The sequence below is a fragment of the Ahaetulla prasina genome, chromosome 1 (assembly GCF_028640845.1).
Source record: "Ahaetulla prasina isolate Xishuangbanna chromosome 1, ASM2864084v1, whole genome shotgun sequence".
Taxonomy (NCBI): domain Eukaryota; kingdom Metazoa; phylum Chordata; class Lepidosauria; order Squamata; family Colubridae; genus Ahaetulla; species Ahaetulla prasina.
The window spans coordinates 197,910,771-197,933,852 of NC_080539.1; the positions used below are offsets into that span (position 1 = coordinate 197,910,771).

The 23,082-nt window shown below is 37.2% G+C and overlaps 1 protein-coding gene across 14 annotated transcripts in view; it reads right to left on the reverse strand.

Moving 5' to 3' along the window:
* ABI2 (abl interactor 2) overlaps positions 1 to 23,082 on the reverse strand; it is a 62,676-nt gene that overhangs the window by 25,181 nt on the left and 14,413 nt on the right. For 3 of the 14 annotated variants that reach the window (XM_058186811.1, XM_058186911.1, XM_058186876.1), the window contains exons 2-6: positions 14,034 to 14,201; positions 12,931 to 13,107; positions 5,814 to 5,911; positions 4,952 to 5,098; positions 3,853 to 3,977 (exon numbers count right to left, since the gene is read on the reverse strand). In XM_058186811.1, the coding sequence (XP_058042794.1) occupies positions 3,853 to 3,977; positions 4,952 to 5,098; positions 5,814 to 5,911; positions 12,931 to 13,107; positions 14,034 to 14,201 (715 nt within the window). Of the gene's footprint in view, positions 1 to 2,770; positions 2,828 to 3,852; positions 3,978 to 4,951; positions 5,099 to 5,813; positions 5,912 to 12,930; positions 13,108 to 14,033; positions 14,202 to 23,082 lie in introns of all 14 variants that reach the window. The other 11 variants (XM_058186796.1, XM_058186850.1, XM_058186821.1 and 8 more) reach the window with 7 other exon arrangements.

The following is a 23,082-nucleotide window of genomic DNA, read 5'->3' on the forward strand; positions in this document are numbered from 1 at the left end:
TCAGGATTTTTAAGTTTTCCTCAGTGTCAGAAAGACCAGGGCCATAAGGACCTCAGGGAAAAATTCATTAAAATACTAGTTTTGGAAATACTAATACAACAAGTCAGCCTTCTCACAGCTCAAAAGTTGTATTAGTGATAATCTGAAGTAGACTGATTGATAATTGATGAGGTGATTCAAAAAGTTGAAATGGTAATCAATTATATAAAATGCCTTTCCCATCTTCCTAAAAATGTTAAATGTAAGTTGAACAGAGTTAGAAAAAGAACATAAATTCCAGTCAAATAGTGCCAGATGAAATGTACAGTATGCCTAGGTATGAGTGAGAAAGTTTCCAACTCTCCTCAACCTCTGGAACCAAGCAATATAGATAGTTTTGATCTGGATGGAATAATTTGACAGTATTCAAATTAATACTATGCTCACTGTATAATAGAGAATGATATGCCAGTATCTTAGCCTGTACAATCTATATTTATAGTTATATAGATTCTGCCTTATTGCTATTGTATTACATAAACTTTATAATATAGAGCAGGGTGTCAAACTTAAGGATTGGGGACCAGGTGCTTAAATCTGCTCATGGGGCCGGCCTGAAAATATCAAAGGCTGGCCCGTGGTGCCTCTGCCAGCCAAAACGGGCTGCAGGGGGTGCGTGCGGTTCCCCCCTCCTGTTTTTGGCTTCCCAGGCCTCCAACAGGAGGCCCCACGTGGCCCGTTTTCAGCCTCCACGGCCTCCTGCAGCACTCTGCTGGCCGAAAACATTTTTGGCCGGCAGGGTGCTGCAGAAGGACTGGATTACAATTCTGTAGCCTCAAATAAGTGCCTGATCTGGATAGAAAACAAGCAATAATCTATGTTAATACTATAGTTTAATGCCAGATTTTACATACTGTAGGTCCATTTAATCTACAATCAACAATCTATAATTGACAGCCATTTCTATTTACTATCCTGGAAATTTATCTCTGCTGTTAGATCTTGTAAATCAAGTTATATATAACTTAAATATGTTATATGATTTATGTTATATATATATAACATAAATCATGTTATTTATGCTATTGTATTTTTATTATCAGTTGAATAATAAAAATACAATAGTCTAAATAACTTTTCTGCCTGGAAAAGCAATTTACTATTAAACAATGGGATATAAATTTAGATATAAAGTTTAGTTGAGTATGAAGAATAAGAAATAAATGTTTGCCGGTAATATCTGGTAGAAGATAGGAAAATGGTTATAGTAAAGAACTATGGAAAGAAAGAAGAGAAGGGGGAAAAATGCATCTTCTGTGTGGCTTGGGGGGGAGTCGTGTGACTAGGTGGGCATGGCTATGTAACCATGTGACTGGGGGATCAAAAGACAGAAACTCACTAACAATGTCTTGCAGGAGCAGGATTGGACTAGATGATCTCTAGGTCCCTTCCAGCCCTGGATTATCCTCTGAAGCTACATCTAGTGCCAGGTTTGTACTCCTTCACTCCTTCCTTCCTTCCTTCCTTCCCTGCCTCTCTCCCTTCTTTCTCTCTCTCTCTCTCAAAAACAAACCCCCCTCACACTCACACACACACACACACACACACACACACACACACACACCGTTTTTTGGCTAGCAGCCTTCCCTGAAGCAGGCTTTCCTGGGAGCAAAAATGGACTTTGCCACCCCCACCCCCATAAAAAAAAAGGCTCCGACAATTGTGTGCCACAGCTGTGATCCTCGGAGCCTTTTTTTAACCTTTAAAAGCATTTTTTACAACTTATTCTGGCAATAGGTTGTAAAAAATGCTTTTAAAAGATTAAAAAAAGGCTTTGACGATCACAGCTGTGGCGCACGATCGTCAAAGCCTTTATCTTTTAAAAGCAGGAAGTAATGACACCTGGGTGGGTGGGTGGAGCTTTGCTCCACCATCACTACCGGATCGCCGAATTACCGGCCATGATCACTACCGGATCACGCGATCCAGTCCGATCCGGGAGCATTTCACCCCTGACTGTAATGGAAAAAAGAGAAAAGGTGTTTATTGAATGGGCAAGAGATCTTTGCTGAGTATCTGATATGGGAAAGAATCTCCCAAAACGTTCTCCTTCCATACAGCACTGGAATTTTGCTTAGGTCATACTGAGTATCAGTGTTGAGGATGTTTTGCTTCAGCTTATAGCAGCTTCTCTCAGGACTGCAGTGAAACAGTGGGCTGGTAAGATTTCAGATTGTGAGAATGGCTCACTTCCACAACATTCTTCAGTTGCCACTGCTTGCGCCCCCCCCCCCAAAGTGCTATTTCAAGCAGCAAAGTTTCTCTGTGTATGAGTTACGACAAAAATTGGGCCAGGTTCATAAGGAATTCATAGCCATGCTCTAAAAATTTAGTTAGAAATGCCTCCATAGACCTCTATATACCTTATAACAAATCTGTAAGCTGTATAACAAATAGGTATCTTAGCCTTGAAAAATTTAATTGTAGCAAAAACATGTTTATTTTCATTGTGGTTGGCAAAATACAGAAGCTGCATTTGAAAATATCTGGCTCCGGTGGCGATATAACAAGACTTGTTTTAGCTAAGAAACCGAAGAAGGACATTTTAGAAGTGTATGACTAATGTGCTTTTGTAAGATTGTAACAAAAGCTCACAGGATTAGACCAAGATTCTGCTGTATGGCTCCAGCAACATGCTTAAGAGAAGATGACTCTACAATCTACAATTATGAGTCCCCAAATCTACACCAGACTCTTCTTATTCTCTTTTTTCTAAGTAGAAAGAACTCACCCATAGGGCTGTTGTGGTGGGGAAATAGGAGAAAGGTGTGTTGGATATGTTCGTTGCCTTGAGTTATTTGTAAAAATAATAAAGTGGGATACAAACAAACACAGAGATAAATAAGCCATTTCCTCAAAGTTGGCCACATTATTGTTCATTTTTACATCTGGTTAGACACAAAGAAAATGCTGCAATCCCAAAACAGTTGCTCAGGGAACCCCAGTATCAATCTATTTTTGATCTTTGGTTCCTGATCTTGAGTCAGTTACCAATCTATAAGAGAACCTCTTCTTCTCTTCTCATGAATGCTACATTGGTCCAGGAGATTTTGGTGAGGAATTTTTGAAATTCAAAGTGTAACAGATAATCCTCAATGTATGATTGTTCACTTAACAATGGTTTGAATTCATGACGGCCTCCCAAAAAGTCAGATAAGACCTAAATTTGAAATTATGACCATCATCCTATCCCTATAGTCACAGGATCATAATTCAGGCACTTGGCAACCAGTTTGCATTTACAACTGTTTGCAGTGTCCCAAAGTCACATGATTATTAGATATGACACTTTTCGCTATTTTCCAACAAAAAATATCATTGATTAAACAGGATTCACACTACAAGCATGTGACTCAACTTTTTGTCACCGTAAAAAATGGTCATCAAATTGATTATGTATGATGACTTGATTTACGATTGCAATTTACAACAGAAATTCTCATCTCAGTTGTGATCATAAATCAAGGATTACCTATGTATTGTATGTATTTTATAATACTAGCAAAATCTAGCTTTACTATATCTGCTATTAGTCACATCATTATTATTGTTGTTATTTAAATTTCTGCCCATTTCACCACAAAGAGGCTCTGGGAGGCTTACAACATTGAGTCACATGGAATAGTGAAACAAAATAGCTAAGATTTTAAATAAATCTTAACATTCCAAATTAAGGTAAAATACTCACTTCCATTTAAACAGTACCAGGAAGATATGGTAAATTGTACACACTTCATTACAATTACAAACCACTGGCTAATTGAGCACATAATCAAAAGAACAAAATAGGACTAGGAACAAAAGGGACATTACCTGGATACACACTGGGAGGGGATGGAGTAGGGACAGCAATAGGGACGCCGACACTTCCACTCCCACTGTTCTCTCGACTGCTGCTCCTACTGCTAGGATGGCTCCCTCCACTGCTTCCGCTGCTGCTAAAAGAAATCCAAACCACCAAAGTAACTATATTCCATTCCCTAACAGGTAAACCACAGCTAAACAACATTTATAGAAGCTTGCTAAATTTGCCATTTCAGAGACCAATAAAAACTGGATATGTTTTTAAAATGTCTTGCCAATGCCTCAGCTAAAATTAGGAAACATCGTTCAGGATTAATAGTACAGATGAAATGATGAGAAACAACTTCAAGAGCATTTTCTGAAAGTCTTGGTAATATGGACCTTCGGTGGAGAGAAGCTGGTTTCATTTAAAGTGCATAATGCTCTTTGAAATAAAAACATCTATGTATAAAATAGTTTTCTTTGTAAATGGCCATAAAAGCTCTCTAGTATATGCTAACTTTTTTTTTTCCTTGTGTACTGCTGGCCTGCTCTGCAGGTTGATTCCACACTGCAAAAACTATTTTACCAAGGCTATTTTCCTACTGTTACAATTTACCTTCTAAGGGTCAACAGAAATAAATATTAGCCACATTTCAAGTCAACTGAACTACACATTTGTTTAAAACTGGCAGCACTTTCACAAGCATCAAAATTTCACCACTTCAGAATTTTGTACATAAATTTCACAGTTGCAGTATTCTTGTTAGCAGGTACCACATTTTAGAAGCTGTGTATCACACCGGTTATAAAGAGAAAGTAGGCAGTAAAAATAAATACATCAAATACAATAGTATATCTGTTACACAATGCAGTAGTGTATTGTATATTGCTTTTGAACAAAACAAAAACCTGTTCCAAGACAAACAACTTCACACTACACAACACGTAGTATAAGCAGCATGGTTTCTCTCTATCTCCCAATGGATTTCCCAGGAAATCACATGAATTTATGAAGCTCTAAGTGGAGAGGTGGGGTGGAGTGGGGTGGGGTGGTTAAAAGCAGATTGCTATAAACCGAGTTTGTCTTAATTATTGTTAATATTTTGCGCAGGAGCAGAGTGAATACCTGTAAGTGCGATTCCTCTGATTCACAGAAGCTGTTCTAACAGGGCTCTGCTGCGAGGGAGCGATATTACGGGTAGGGCTAGGTACATAGTCATTTGGTACCACTGGAGGACGCACTGGCTCCAGTGTGCGATAGGGAGAGTGACGCCTACACAAGAAAAACATGTATGGAAGCAATTTCAGACAATGAAATACAAAAACCTTTTGGCCAAGGCAGTGCCGAATTCCTGCTAGATTGTTCTGCTCAAAAATGCACAGGGCTGGATCCAATGCACTGCAGGAGTAGCATATGTGTAGGATTTCCTTAGGCCCAGCTTTCCCAGCTGGCATCTATGTAGATAATTCACAAAGAGATCCATGCATGCCTGCCATAAACTATCCTTCCCTCCCTCTTTCCTCAAGATTATTTATGTACTGGGGCAGAAAGGACAGATGGGATTAGGTTATAAGAGGCATGCACAGAGTTCCTATTCCCCTTGATGGTCTGTCATGCTACGTGTAACAAGCATCCCTATGCAGAAGAAAGGAAGAGAGAATAGGATTCTTTGGAGATAAAAAAAATCCCCACATTATGGTACAGGGTCATGAAATTTTCTATTCAGGCTGGTCATTTTTTCCAAATACAGCAGAAAATAGTGTACAGCTATTCAAACTGCAAGCACTAGCCCAAAGGCTTCCACAGAATGGCTATGCAACACCTTTTGGTGATATTATGAATAAGTTTATGCTTGCCTTCAAACCCCAGATTGCAGCTTTTAAGTACCTTTATGCCAAGAGACAATTGTAAAAGCTAAAAGAAAGTTTTAGATTTCCCCTTTACATTCTCTCCCTCCACCTTCTGATGTAAATGCAATTATACTTACCCAATAGTTCCTTTCCCTGACATTGGTGGACTGGGTGGTTTCTGGGTGGGTGGTGTGGTACGAGGCAGACCACCCATTTTCATATTCTGCGTGCTAACCTGTGTAAGAGGTAATGGGGAAAAAATAACCTCACAAACTTTTCAGGTTTAAACAAGAGTCCTTAAAAGACTTGATCTACTACATTAAAGAGACAAGGAAATGTGCAAATCAAAAAAAAGGAAAAGAAAAAAACCAAAATAGTCATACATCCATGTGCTAACTCTACCCTCATAAAAATTATTAGGCGCACTTAAATTGTGGTGATATGTGGTGTGGTTTTGAGACAGTTTGCCTAAGGCCATCACATTTACATTTAGAATAGATCATTGGCAATATGGCACAGCAAATCTATCTCCATGGAAGTTGTTGAGCTTTCTAGGCTCAAATTAGGAGTTTTAGACAAATTACCATTCCAATAATGCAGTAATGTAGGTGTCTACTCCAATGAGATTGGAAGGCAACTGTATCTGAAATATTTTATTGGCTGTGCTTTAATTATACTATATGCATGTGAGTTTTTCAACTACATGTAATCAATTACATGCTCAAAAGCTGGTTTGGAGTTTGATTCTCGCTACACATACTCTTGGTAACAAATACAAATTTACAATGGATATTATATGAAAATCCAATATGATTTTACTGCCTTTGAGTGGTGTCTTTCAGGAACAATTTTCTTTTCATTAATGCCTTACATATAATTTTATCAGATATTCCAAGGAAGTCCTAAAGTGTATGAGGTCTCATTAATAAGTTTTATAACAAAATTGGAATGAGAAACATAAATCCAATTATCTTTTCAATCCAATTAATCCAGGGGTGAAATCCAGCAGGCTCGGACAGGTTCTGGAGAACCGGTAGTGGAAATTTTGAGCAGTTCGGAGAACCAGCAAATACCACCTCTGGCTGGACCCAAAATGGGGTGGCAATGGAGATTTTGCAATATCCTTCCCCCAGGAGTGGGGAGGGAATGGGGATTTTGCAGTATCCTTCCCCTGGAGTGGGTGGGAATGGAGATTTTGCAGTAACCTTCCCCTGCTACGCCCACTAAGCCACACCCACCAAGCCATGCCCACAGAATCGGTAGTAAAAAAAATTGGATTTCACCACTGAATTAATTATATATAACCATTTGTTAAGGGGACACAAAAGTTTGCTGGAATCAACAGCAACAGGAAGTAGTGATAAATGCCAATCCAACATCTTCCCTTGCCCTTTCCATATAAGGTCCTTTCATCATCATGATAAAAATTCTATTCAATCCCTCTCCCTTTATATGGCTTGTGATGTAACTCTTCATAAGCCATTTCCCCCAAGAATATTGAGATGGGGGATTCATTCTTGGCATGAAGAGCAGAAGAATTTGACCCAAAGAATAGGTACTAAATTTAAATTTAGTTGCAATTATATAAATTTATTGAAGCCATACTTAATAAAACAGAAATGATATCTGTTAGTTTTATCACTAATATCATAAATTCAAAGGGCAATTAAAATTTCAAGCATGTAGCTTCTGAAGAGAAGGTTTATTTTGAGCTTCTAGGATAAATAATCCAATACTGCCCCAAAGAAAAACATACTTAAATAAACCTTGAAATGGTTTTCATAAGCGTTACACATTAAATATACTTGTAAATTTTAACATTAAATTCACACTGATATTACTATACTTCCAGAAGCTTCTATAAATTGAATTCTAGAAAACGTATTATGATGCGTTATGTAACAAAGGATAAAAGTTTAAGTTTATTATGTTGCTGAGATATTATTAATTTTTGTTCTTAATTATTTTTACCATGAATATTTTACTGTATAATTGTATTGCAGCAATTTGCAAATAAAATAAGTAGTATACAAGACTGTAAAAAATATTTTCCTGATTTAATAGTAAATACAAAAAACCCAAGTTGTAATTAGTGCAACTAATTGTGCAATTAGTGCAACTAATTGTAATTACCTCAATTTTTCATTTAATAATTTTACTGATCATATCAGCAAATCAAACTATATAAATGATACTATAAATTCAAGGTATAAACATTAAATGTCTCATGTTCAACAGACTGTTTTATGAAAAAAGCAGGATTTTTATCAATCATAAGTATGATAGAAATTGTGATTATTTCTCTGTAGATTAAAAAAAAGCTCATTAAATGAAGGACTCACTGGAGGGTCAGTCAATTTAGGTTTAAGAATTGGGATTTGACATGGCGTTTGGAAAGTTATTCAACTGTATTTCCTTACCATAAAAGCAACACTAATAATGCATCCACAGTGTCTGTAAATTTATGGGACACCCTACAGTTAAAAGCCTCTGAATTTTTTTTGTTTGTTTGTTTAGTTTGTCAAATTTAAAATGTAAAATTTATCTTAAAAATATAGAAGGAAGGGGATACCTTTACAATAAATAAAGTCCATGAAACGTGGCATTCTGTAGCTACCATTATAATGGAATGTTATGAAACCTGGAGGTGATGGAAGCTGTATCTAATATTTGGATGGCATCAAGTTAAACAAGATTGTCAATACTAATAATTTATTAGTAGTTAATATATGCAGAATACTTGGTAACTTTAGATTATCTATACATACTATCCAGGGAATCAGTGCCAAAAATACAGAAATATTAATTCAAGATTACTGAATGTTTTCTAAGATTTTCTAAAAAATCTTCCAGCAAGTATAAATGCACACAAGTTGCTTCACTGTTCCTCACAACATCAGCAATATAGGAGAGAAGTAATAGTGGTTGTGGTGACCTTAGTAAAGACCATGTGGGGCAGTTATGGCTATACCCATTGCTGACATGCAGGCTTTTATGGATTACCTCAAAAGAAAATAAGTCCTCCATATTCTTATTTTTGGTAGACTGCCTTTCAGATATTTGTTAGACATGTTGTGATACATTGACATTTAAGACTGTCAATTGAGAATATGTATTCACTCTTAGAAAAAATGGCAAAATGCCACAAAGAGGAATGCAAATAGTCAACACCCTGCCATCAAAATATCTGCTAAGGTATGAACAAAACAAAAGATTTAAACACAGTTCTCAGCTCAACCAATGTTCAAAAACTAAGGTGTGTTTGGCATAAGTGCAATTTCTTGTCATCAGTTATACTGTGTTTTTTAAAAAAACTCAATTCCACATTATTAAATCACCAATTCCTCCAGGGGCAAGGATACAGTAATATCCCTAAGGAGAATCCCACTTTAGACTCACAAGAACTTTGTAAACTACATTTAAGTGAATATGTGAGTGGCTGAAGATTATAGTTAGCACAGTACAGAACTGTGCTCCAAATGCAATTACTACTTAATTACATGATAAAAGTCACTACGTAAATAAGCCAAAGTTGGCAGCACATGCTACTTGGTACCAAATCCCATTATGTTCAATTCAGCACAACTTTAGGAGCTCTATTGTCCTTTCATCTTTCATCTACATCTCTTATGTTAGCCACAAGGGACGAATTACCAGCACTAGATTGAATTTCATGAGGACTGTTCACATTCTTAAACCAACAAAGGTTACTTATAAAGTATAATCAAAGGGCTCAGGATAATTGGGAGGTTCCTTTTTGGAAATTATAATACTGTTATATCTACTCCTACTTTATATCCCCCCCCCCCGAAAAAGGGAAGAATTACTCAGTGCATGACTCTCTCTCTACCCAATTGTCTAATTTGTAGGTAATTAGTTCTGTGCACTCAAAGAGTTGATTGCAAATGGACTTTAGGCACACACATTTTTTCTGTTCTATATTACTTAACTGTACACATATTGGGCATGAGTGTATTTTAATATAAAAATACTGAGAACATTAAAAGTAACCTTAAATCCTAATTAATATAATGAAGACAACAAACATAGCAGAAAATATATAAATGTATATATTTCCAAAGGAACTACAATATATAGATCTGCAACACCAGCCTAACCGTAGGACTGGTGTAGCAGCTTAAAAATTTGCTTAATAATTGATAGTATAACTTCAAAACATATAAAACAAAACATGCCCCAAGTTATATTTGATTTTGCAAAATAAAATAAGTTTGCAAATTCAAACTTGGCTCATAAATGAGATCAAATCACATCATATAAATAATAATATATTATTACACAGGGGGAGAGAAACTTATATTTATATTTTTTCATGTAAAATCTGATTGCTGAAGTCCTTGCTAGTTATCTAGTTCTTTCACCATCTAGCATATTTTTAAGACACAGGAAACATATTAAATATTACTTTCTTTCCATGAGATTGGCAAGAAACAACATTCTCCCCATATGTAATAGTCTCAAATATAAGAATGAAATCCAGCCCTGATGTTTCTTACCTTAAATCTAAGCAACCACTTAATGCATAAATGAAGCAAATAAAAGAGGTAAGGAAGAAAAGCATTGAAAGGTTAGTTGAAATTTCAGAATATGAAGAAAGAAGGGAAAAAGAAAAGTTAAGCACTTAGCATCAACTAAATAATGTATCAATAGATCATAGAAAGAGTGATTAAAGCAGAAGGTGTTATGAATAAAGATTTTCAAAATGAATAACGTTTTAAAATATTATTAACAGAATTTGTTAACAAATCTGTTAACAAATAACAATGATAAATTGAATTCTAAATTATTATTTGGCACATGTAGCATATTCATAAATCTCATACATGCTAAAAATACTGAGAGAAAAAAAGTTCACCCAATATATATTTTGGGGGCTATGAAAATCCTTCAGAAGAAGTGTTTCAATCCATGCTAAAACAAAGCTCTCTTTGGATCATTAAAACAGTGGCATCTTTTTCCAGGCTCCCATACCTGCTGTACCAGCTATCTCTATACACCTGCACAAACCAAGCCGTTTCCAGTTGCTTTTGGGCTGGCTTGCATGCACACATATGTAGAGACAACTGAGAATAGCTTCTGAAGGAGCCACAAGTGTACAAAAGGACACAGCTGTTTTAATAAATCAAAAAGAGATTCTTTATACGTGATTCCTTATATTCTGAAATACCTTGTTTGAAAGAATTTATTCAGCTATAAAGGATTTACTATTTATCCATTCTTCTATTCCTAAATCTATTAAATATTCTGACGAAGTACATACCCCTGCCCATGTGTAGACTCAACTATAAAGTTACTCTCAAATAATAATCTTTCACTTGATTAAAAAAGCCTAGCAGCTTGTCACCCAATGGGGCTTTGCAACACTTTCAGATTTAAAGAGAAATAGATGCTCTGGAGCATTCAATATGCTCCCTGAATCAAGGTTCTCAAACAGGTATCACAATAACTTATAACCTGGATGCAGCTTCTGTTTAAGACTTTCTGCTTTGCACAGGTAAAGTAGGGCATTATCAAAATCTGTTCTGACTATATCGTTTTCCATAAATAATGTTTATTCCTAAGTACTTTTATTCTGGTTTTCTATTTATAGCATTCATGTTACAGAATAATTAAATTAACTGCTTGTATACTCCCTTAAAATTAGGTTTTATTTGGTCATTACCTCCACTATTCATTACCATTATCTTGTAGGTAGGGGCAGCGACTGAACTGAATTTAATCAGTCTATGCACCAGCACAAGAGAAAAGGTTGGCAAAGCAGATTTCCCTTTTCTGTGTGAGCAATCTACACTCCTTAATCTGCTCCAGAACATTAATTAGCATTCCAGAACAGATATAGAAGATATATGGAAGAACAGGAATTTTTGATATTAGATAGAACTCATAATGGTTACCAAAGATGATATAACATGGCTATGTATTTTGGCAGTTGTTGCAAATTAAACTTTCATTTCAAATATTATTTCAAATAGTGCAAACTGACATACATATATTTGATTATTGTTTGCCTCCAGGATGGCATTATTGAAAGAAAAACAGAACCAAACATGCTATCTCATAAATCAAAGATGTTATTTCTACAATCCAAATGTAAATATGTGTAACAGCTACAGAAACTCTGTATTTGTTTTATAAAACCTGAAGACATGATAACAATAAGAAAAATAGCTGTAGTTTATATATCATCTTCACCATACGACTGTCCTATGCATGCAATTTTTAGAAAATTCATTAATGTTTAAAATAAGAATTTTAGTCATAGGTTATTATGCACTTTCAGAAGTTTTATATTATAATCAACATAGTAAATATTTTCACTGAAGAAAGATGTATTTAAATATATTTCAAATTTAACAAGTTTCACCGAAGAATCTGAATCATTACATTCTGGGTTGTGAAGTAAACAGTAATATACTTAGTTCAAGAAGAACCACACAAACAAATCCATTTCTTTGCAAGGTAAAGAAAATACTACTTCATATTACTTTGTCCTTTATGTTACTATGCTGACTAAATGCTGCAAGTACTGTAAATTGCTCTTTTTCACATTAACTTTTTCCTTCTCATTGGTGTTTTCACATCTTTTAATTACTTTGTATATTTTAAGATTGTATTCCAGAGATGCATGCAAGAAAATGAACAAACTTTATACATGCAATTAAATGTGTAGCTACACAGTGCATGCATACAAATTTAATATGTAATTCTACCTGTAATTTAGCAACACTTAAATCATAGGTGTTATACCCAGTGGATCCTAGAGATTTTCTCTGGTTTGTCTTTACTGTTTTAAAGGGATATTCAAAGATTAGCTCCTTAATTTTGTTTATTATGCAAGTCTGGAATTAACTGAGTCTAGAATCAATAGAGTAGGCAGCAGACAAATCCATATAATAAATATGAATAAATTGGTCTGACCAAAGGAAAGATTAATATCATGCTTGAAATGGTATTAAAACAAGAGTTTAGTTCACAAGCAAACAGAAAAGAAGTATTGCATTGTCAGTCATTACTGTTTAATAACCAAATCAAAATCAAGGAGACAAATGATTTTTTAATTTTTTGCTGATTGAGACAAAAAAAACAATATAGTACAGAATCAATAATATAAAAAGTAAATAAACCATGCTATTAATTGGAGAATGCAAGGTAGCCTCTCCACACAAACATTTTTGCATTCATAAAATATACAGGCAGATTAATTCATTTGAATTATTTCATTTTACCACTTACCTTTACCCCATGTCCAATATCATCAAGAATTGTATAATCAATAGGTTTCCTGATATAACGAACAGGTCGCTCCAAGTTGGCTGGTGCAATGATTTTGTGAGTTCTTGAAGTATTTTTGTTTGTAGTCAAGATGCCAATTTCCCTTCTAGCCACTTTTTCCTTGTGTATGTCAACTGTCTGCAGGCATAATGAATATATACATTGTTAAAAATCATCATTAAAGATCATTAAATAAAACAGCTACAATTGTTACATGTTTTATTTCTTTTGGTATAATAGAATTTAATTTCATACAAAAACTTCTGAGATATACAGAATAGTCATACTAATGCTATGTTAAATAATTAAAGAAAAAAAACAAATTCTTTTAAAATACAAATGACATTGATAATTGAAAATAATGACATACATTTTCATAACAGTTACATTCTCCCTAACGTTAAGTGAAAATATATGCCTTCTAGAAACATGATTCTATTTTCATGAATCATTCTATGTGATTAACAGTGTTACATCATGGATTCCTTCTGTACATTGATTACTGTCTATTGTAGATACCTAAGTCTGCTGCTCTCTAAGATCCCTACAGAAACTTAACATTAGTTACAACTGTGAAAAACATAATACTGTCCCAATATGGACTTCCTGAAATGAAAGGAATAATTTATGCCATGCTTGCTAATATTGTTTTTATCTAATGTGAGACAGTGTCATAGAAAACAATTATATTTTCAGGTTCTTTCTAGACTTTTTTAACGCTATAGGTCTCAATAACTGAATAAACTCATTGCCATAATTGAACGTTTTGGGAAACTGGCAATTCAGATTAATTTTTTTAGCAAAACATCCCAAGGAAATAATAAATAATAATATTCAGCATTTGTTGCAATAATCATACATTTCAAGTATGAATTTTACACTGTAAAGCTGGCTAAAGAAGTTTTTTTATTATTCAAAAAGTGCCTATTTTATTTTCTTCAACAAAAATAATTATATTTCCATAAAAATTAAAAGACAGATTGTATCTGCCTATATGAAACAGTGCAATATTCTCTGTATTACATTGAGCCTTAAATATAAAGTGAGTAAATATGTTATCTTACTTGGGAAATATGGTTGATTGATGATTCCATTCGCCTAAGCTGGGATGCCTGGATATCCAGCATTTGCAGAACATTATTTGCCAAAGTGTTGATCAGATAGGCTACACTAGCTAAGGACTGAGTTGTATATGCTTTGGTTTCTTCTAGAGCCCGTTGTTTATCTGGTGACTAAAGAAAAAATAATAATCAAAACTGTACATTTTTCATATACAATCTGTGCATCTTCCAGCTTTTTAAGCCAATATACACATTATAGTCATTTCTCACAACTTCTTTCTTAGGTCAAATTGTTCTTTCATGTTTTATTATAGAAACTGCTGGCATCAAAGAAAAGAAAAGAATTGGCTTAAAGGAAAAACTGCCATATAGAGATAGGAGTTTCCTACCTCTAATTGATTTCAAACCATTTATGAAAGTAACAAATGTAATCTTAATCACACTCGGTAACTCTGACCAATCACCAATTCATTAAAATGCAAAAAAATGATCTACTCAGATGCTATTGGTAAAAAGCATTTCTGCTTTTTTAGTTTCCAAATTATTTCATAATTTCAAATGCGTTACAGTCAGTCCTCGACTTATGACCACAACAGGGAGCAGAATTTCCACTGTTAAACCAGGCAATTGTTAAATGGGTTGCACATGATTTTACAATCTTTTTTATTATTTTTTTCAATCACATGGTCATTAAAATGAATTCAGTTCCTGATTGAGTTTGCTTGTCAGAAGATGGCTGGCCGGGAAGGTTGCCAATGGTGATCACTTGGTTCTGGGCACTGCAACCATTGTATGGTGTCAAATGCCGAAATTCTGGTCAGGTGACTCTGGCGATGCTGCAATGATCATAAAGGCAAGGACTGGTCTCTTCATAAGTCCATTTTTTCAGTGCCACTGTAACTTCAAACAGTTGAATGATCATAAGTTAAGGATTTTCTGTACTATACAACTAGTCCTCGACTTACAACCATTCAGTTAGTGACTGTTCAAAGTTACAACAGCATTGAAAAAAGTGATTTAAGACTGTTTTTCATATGACTGTTGCAGCATCCCCATGGACACATGATCAAAATTCAGAACCTTGGCAACTGGCATGTATTTATGATGATTGCAGTGTCCTGGGTTCATGTGATCACGTTTTGCGACCTTCTGACAAACAAAGTCAATAGGGAAGCAGATTCACTTAACAACCATTTTACTAACTTAACAACTGCAGTGATTCACTTAACAACTGTAACAAAAAGGCTGTAAAATTTGTCAAAACTCACTTAATAACTGTCTTGCTTAACAACAGAAATGTTGGATTTAACTGTGGTCATAAGTTGAAGACTACCTTCAACTGACTTGTCTACCAGCAAAAAAAATTGACTCCAGTACATAATTATACTTCTACATTAACCAATCTCAAGTGTATTCTTACTACTGTAAGCGGATTACCTGAAGTCAGCTGACTTCAATTACATAATTCAAAGCTTTTCATTTTGTTTTTTAAAGTAGTGTTCAGTACAACCTATCTGGGTGGGCTCATTTGAAATACTGAGAGCATGTTATTGGCATTTTCACAAAATAGCTACCAAAGTGAGTACTATACTGCACAATATACTAGAAGATGAACTGGTAATGTTGTGGTACATGACACCCTCCAGTAGCTTAAAAAAAGTACTAGGCTGACTTTCATTTTAACAAAGAATGTTGTCATTTTCATTTTTTAATAATGCTTTCAAGATAGAGACCTGCTTCTTATGTGTGCTACACGGGGCACATGATTTTTGCACCATCCAACATATATAAGTCTCCCAGAGGTTACCTTATTGGTGAGATATACGTACTTTTTGGACTATAAGACACACTTTCCCCTAAAAAAAGTGGGTAGAAATGTCTGTGCGTCTTATAAAGTGAATGTTGCTGAAGCCCCGCCCACCCTTCAGCCTCTGCATTCCAGCAATTTGCCTCCTTGCAATAAACAGCAAACTGGTGAGCCTCACCACAGCCTGATTTAGCATGAGCAGGTGACTGTCGGTTAGATCTGCTTCCCGGAATACCACCGATCAGCTGTTCCAGGTTGCGGGGATCAGCGCCGCCTATCGCCATCACTGCCACCCATCACCACTGCCACCTATTGCCGCCTCCACCCGTCCCATTTTTGGCCCATTCCAGGTGGCGGGGACAGGCGGTGGTGGGGAACAGGCCAAAAATGGAATGCATGGAAGCCGAAAATGGGATGCGCGGAGCTGGATAGATGGTAGGGACGGCAGCAATCCCCTGATATAGATTTTCATGATATATGATCTTTTTTCTAAAATGCAATATTATTAGGAATAATATCCTAATTTTTAGGGTATGAGAAGTAATAATTATTAGTTTGGGAGATGGATGGATGGATGGACGGACAGACAAATAGGATTTGTACATGTTTATGAAATTCTTAACATGCAGAAGTTTATATAGAATATCACAAATGTATATATAAAATACCTTTAAGGAAATAAGAAATAAGAAAAATAAGTAAAAAATTGCCCCATTTCGTGTGACATGAAGATTACAGAACATTGAAAAACTCCATTTAGAATTTTAAAGGTCAAAACTGGGAGGCAGAAAAGTAGAAGAACTAGGGTGCACAGCAATCAAATCACTTCTTTGTAATAATAAGGCAAAATCTGAAGTGTCTTAGTTTATCTATTGATCTTTCAAAGGTGCTTTTCAGGACAGGGCAAAGGAGAGAAATGGTAGCAGTTCACTTCCTAGAGGTCTCTCAAACCATGCCCAAACCATCCCTAGAAAAGCAGACCATTTTGAGATTTAAGGGTACTTTTCAATTTGAATAAAACCAAAAAATATCTGAGCATTTTGCTAACAAATATAAGTACAATTTTTCAATTCTGGAGGGGGCTTAAACAGAAAATTGAAGGACTATTAATGTGTTGGAATTTTTCCTTCACTGAGGGCCAAGTAAGTACCTTACATTTTTATGAGATTTTCATAAATTATTTAACAGATGAAATCAATCATAATACTGGTAAGTATAACAGAATTTTTCTACGAGCTCTGTCCTACATTTTATATAACTGGTGCAAACTGGTGCAAAACAAGCAATAATCTTCATCATTAGATTTGCAAATATATTATAACAGGGCAGTAGAAATACTTTATATTATAACAATATGACTGAAATAACATTCAACAATGTCAAATCCCATTTTATTTCTTAAAAAAATATGTATGGGAATGAGACCTAATATAATTTCAATAAATTGTTAGTATTTTTAATAATTTCATATTTCTCCACAATGCAAATACAAACATTCCCTAAACTACAGTATAATAACAAAGTACTCCTGAAAAAATTAAAGACTGATCACTTTCAACAAGTGTCAGTATTACACTTATCTCTAATGCATTCATCACAATAAAAATAACCTCAATGTAAAATATTTTTTAAATAATATTCACCAAAGATAGCAAAATTCCCTTTTTTCTTAGAAATAAACAGTATTAGCTCCTTTAAAACCTGTATTAGAATCTAGAAAATGGAAACAATGTTTACATATTTAAATATAATTCATTATATTGTCTGACTTGGCAATGATGAAAATAAAGTCTTCCACAAATCGCTGGTCATATGCCAGACACAAGCATATCTTTGAATCAGGAAGCCAGAAAAGGCGGATTTCCTACAAGAGGTTACGTTACAGAGGATAACTCTCAGAAAAGCCATAATGTGAGTTTGAGGTGAAAATTTTTAGGTTATATTAGCAAAGGTTTCTTCTTTTTTACCCATCATATCCCTGAAATGTTGCACAGTTTATATAAAAATGTTCATTTTGTTTTTTTTTTCTTTAATTACAGGTTCAATTTGTTCTATTTTGTTTTTATTTTTCTAAAAAAACATCAAAGAAATGTCTTATAGTCAATTCCATCCATATAATTTGCTGAAGAAGCTATAAGAATGTTTCTATACTACACATAATCTTAGCCAAAGGGCCAAGAAGAAAAGTTTAGAACTCTCCAATTATATATAGGAATTTGTTATTAAGAATACTAATATAATTTGCATGTCTTAAAAACTGCAATTAAAATAAAAATATCCTGTCACTGATCAATTTGCCAATCTAATTGCCTACAGATAATTTCCTTGATACCCACCAATCTCTTACATAAACTCACTCACCTTTTTCAAACAGAAAATGAAATATAATTATATAATATTACATATAAAAAGTTAAGAGGGTTGTGGCCCAGACTTTTCTTTGGAAATGTGCATAATTGTCCAGGAAGAGGAGAGAGAACACAAGTTGTCTTTAATGTGTCAATAATGTTATCAAGTACACAATATTAGATAAATTCTGACAAAAAGATATTACTGTACCAATTGTCAGCAAAGCAAATAAAATTAAAAATTCAGCTTTCCTAGATTGCATACTATCAGCTGAATAATGCTAATTATATTCAAACTGAAGCACAGCCTAGGCCTGTGATGGTGACCCTATGGCATGCTTGCCAGAGGTGGCACACAGCGCCCTCTCTATGGGTACACGAGTCATTTCCCCAGTTCAGGTCTGCCGCATATGTTCCACTGGCCAGCTGGTCTTCAGGTCTCTGCTGCGCATGCGCAAGGGGTTGGGCACATGCGGGGGGGTGCACGCGCATGTTGGGAGGCGGGTGTGGGCGGGGGGCTACACACATATTGCATTTGGGGGATTCAGGCCGTGCGTGCGCATTCATGCGCACACACACACGCTTTGGGCACTCAGTCCAGAAAAGGTTAGCCATCACTGGCCTAGGCAGACTATTATTTAACTATGCTACTAGAACAGGCTACAGTGATAAAAAATCAAAGTTTTTGAAAGCAAAATGAACAAGCAATAATAACTGAAAATACTGAAAATCCAAACTTTTCCTGACAGAGGACTCGAGACTCCAGGCTTGGGATTCACTCTGTGCTCTAGCTCTACAGACAGGGTTGTAACTTGAAAAGACACCCCCTCTCCCAGTTTCAACTCTCTCTCGAACTAGTTCTGTCACAGTTTAAAAGCCCTTTCTGATAGGATTTGTTGGTATATAGAGAGGAAAGTCTTTTTAAAGACAGCGGCACAAACTCTGGCTCAGGACTGCCGCGGCGTTACTTATCATGTTGCGATCAGCGCGCAACAGCTGTGGGGAGATCGGAGCACTTTGGAACCTTTGAGCTGCCGATCGCCATTTTGTGGAGCCTGCAGCGACGAAATGAGCCCGGGAGAGGTCGGATTCCCCAGAACACTCCCTGAAGCCCGCTGAGGATACGTACCAGCACGGGGGTGTTTTTTTAGTGGAGGTGTTGTTGGATGGCCGCACGGGGCCTTTGACCTTATTGCAAGTACCGGGGTGAGCGCAAAACGCCCAGAGTCACTGGGCTTAGGCACTAAAACTCTTTGGGTGTGAAAAGGCTGCCAAAGCCGTTGGGAAACAGTGGCGGTGGCCATTTTGATTGACTAATTTCAAAGTTTTCGCAGCCAGGAGCTTCTGCAGGCGGCTGGCAGAAGGGCCTGGTTCCCAGTCCTCAGGCACGGCTCCACCTTAGGGAGACAGGCTCCTTCAGGAACTGTCTCCATTGGGCATACAAAGGCCTCTGGGATTTAGCCCTTGGTGAGGTGGGAAAAATTTAGGAGCATGAAGGGCAGCTGCCCGAGCCCACTCAGGAGTCTGTAAGCCCCAGCCAGGATTTATTATTGGTAGGAGACTGGCCGGTTTCTGGCTGGCATTTGCCAAGTCTATTTGCTCAGGTATATTTTGCATCATGACAGCAAGTCAGATATTACTGATTGCCTGAAGGTCTGCTCCTTGTGACAGTACCAAAGGCCCTTTGGTGGTTACACCCATTTAGCTCCTGCTGTGATGTACAGTGTACCAACAGTTTTCAGCATTATTGCTGGGCAAGCGGGTCCTTGACGGAAAATATTGAGGTTTCAATCATATCAGCCTAGAGAATTGCAGGATTACATACAATGTCTGCTGAGACATTATTTAATGATCCCATGGAGCTGGGGAAAAGGACCCACTCACAGGGCACGAAGGAGCGATGCTCCAAATGTAATCATAAAGCTAAGAGTGGGTGTAAGGAGGCAGTGGCCAAGTTAAAGGCCAAAGCCATATCAGTCAAATGACCATCTAAAGCTCAGGAGAGAGCTGAGAAGTACCTCCAAGAGGCTTTAGAGAAGCAGATACAGAAGGCTGTGAAAGCAACCAAGAAGTGCAAACACCTTAGTTCCCACGGAACGGCTGCACAGCAGGGGGCAGACCTGGGTTTGGATTTGGAGTTGTTTGGAGCCAGGCCTTTCTACCAGTTATATGACCTCACGATCATTATCATTAATACCTTTGGAGGCGGAGTATCACAGGGATGCAATGGCTTCGCCTGCGGTCTCTGTTGTTCCGCCTGAGGCAGTGGAACCCCACCTGGGGGGACGGACATGCATTCACTCTGACTATGGTTCAGCAGTGGATAACGGAGGCGGTGCAACGAGGCTTTGAAGCCGGTAGACACCAGCATAGTCAATTCCCAAGGAGAACAGATTCAGGGGACTTCCCAGCTCAGGCCAGCCCAGAGACAGTTGCTGAGTCAGGAGAGCGTTTCCTCTTCAGACTCGTCTTCTGACACCGGTGAATCCCTTTCCTTAGATGAGGAACAGTGGGATCAAGAGCTGTCGGAGGAAGATGGCCTATTACCAGATCAACCTGTCTTTAAGGGGTTGTTCCGTCCCACTTGTTTAAACCTTTACTGTTTAAGGCGAAGGTATCCACAAAGTTAGGCACTGCCAGCGCAGAGCCAGGGAGGGGGTCTAGGGCAGAGCAAGGCCGAGCGGAGCTGCTCTTTTCAGAGCCAGCCACAGAAACGGAAGCCATTCCGGCACCCCCATTATTTTTGGATATGATATAAAGACAGTGGGCATCCCCGGGCACATACCCTAACACAACCTCATATGAGAGGAAGTTTTATAATGCGACCCCCGATCTCACTGACCTATTACAGGAAGTGCCAGAGGTGGATAAACCAGTCATGGCCTTGGCATCTCCTTCCGCAACATTAGCAGAGGCGGAGGAGCTGCTGAAGCCGGAGGACCGAAAATTGGAACTTGCACTACAACGGGCCCACCAGGCTGCAGCCTGGGGAATAAAGGCGGCCATGACTGCATCTTTCTTCACCAGAGCCTCTTTGCTCTGGTTGAAACAAATGCAGGAGAAAGTACCGGCAGATGATGTCAAGACCCATCAGGAATTTAATGAAGTGGTGGCGGCTGAGTTCACCGCAGATGCTACGTTGACTTCTGCCAGATTCCATTGCTTCTGCAGTCATAGCCAGACGCCTGATGTGGCTTAAAAATTGGCAGGCCGACACCAGCCTCTCTAGGAGTCTCTGGGGGCTGGGGACAGCAAAAAAAGGTCACTTCCTGTCCAACTGGAAGTTGGTAAACGGGATGTTTCTGGCCTCCGGAGGGCCTCCAGGGAAATGTGGAAGGCCATTTTCCACCCTCCCAGACTCATAGAGAAGCTCTGGAGACAGGTAAGAGAGAAAAACAGGCCTACCGGGCCATTGCGTGTCGGGGGGAAAGAGTCGCATGCGCATGCGTGGGGGTGGGGCGCATAGAATTATGGGTGTGGGCATACATGTGCCTGACCCCCCCCCACACCCCCTTCCTGGCACGCGATGGCAAAAAGGTTAGCCATCACTGCCCTAGCACAATGACCTTGAACTGACAATCAACCAAAAAGGAAACCTGAAAGCATGCACAACCTCTTTGATGGGTTTGCGTTATTTTACTGATTCAAAATGATAGCTAAAACTCATACCAATAACCAGTAATAAAAAGCCAGCCCAGGTGCTAAAAATAGTAATTATCTGTTGTGACATTTCCAAGTGTTTTCCCGTTAATATTATGTAATTATGAATATCTACTCAATGTTTATATATTAGTTTAATTAATTTTGTCATTCTCCCCATGTCATTTATGCCTTCAAAAATAAAAAGAGAAAAACCACAGTCCTCCATTTACTCCATTTATTTCTTATACCAGCTTGGTTTATGCCAAAAATACAGATTAGGGTTTCTATACCCTAATAATTCTGCAAGCCAACAGTCTCCCTATCCAAACAGGCCAAGGTAGTTTTTAGCAATGTGCTATAGAGCTCCCAAATACTTGCGCACTTTAGGATTGGGCTAGGGCACAGATGTCAAACATGTGGTGTCACATTGCCATCATGTGATTTTTGCAACATTTTTCCCATTCGCAGAGCTGGGGTGGGCATGGCCTGCCCATGATGCATCCTGCCCATGGGCCGCCAGTTTGACACCACTGGGCTAGAGCTTTTTACAAGTACAATGGGATTGCTCAAATTGCTATTAACCAAGTACTCTTAAGAGTGTAAAATAAACTTCTGACCTGGTGTTTTATGCAGAGTATGGAACTATGAGCTCTGTAAGAAACAACATTCTAATTTAAATTGATTGCCACTGGTCTCCACAGGGATGGTGATAAAGTAATTAAATTAATCTTCCAACAGATGCATATTCTTAAATGTGATTATCTATTAAAATGTTGTTCTCACAATAATCTAACCACAAATTAATAATTTGCATTATTATCAACATATACATGCAGAACATTAAAGAAACCTAGAGCAGAGACCACTATGATCACCTATATCCCTTCCATAAACAGTTGTAATTGGTGGTCCAATCAAAGCTAATCAAAAGTACTCTAACATACTTGGTGACATGATTGTTTTTCACACTTATGACTGTTGCAGCATCCCCACGTTCATATGATCAAAATTCAGATGCTTGACAACTGACTCATATTTATGACGCTGCAGTGTCTCAGTCATCTGAGACTTTTGCAACCTTCTGACAAGCAAAATCAATGGGGAAGCCAGGTTCACTTAACAACCATGTTACTAACTTAACAACTGCAATAATTCACTTAACAAATGGGGGCGAGGGAGAGGAGAGAAGGAAAACAGTAGTAGAATCAGACCAAACTGGACTTCTGGCTAAGATGACAAATCTCATCTTTTAATT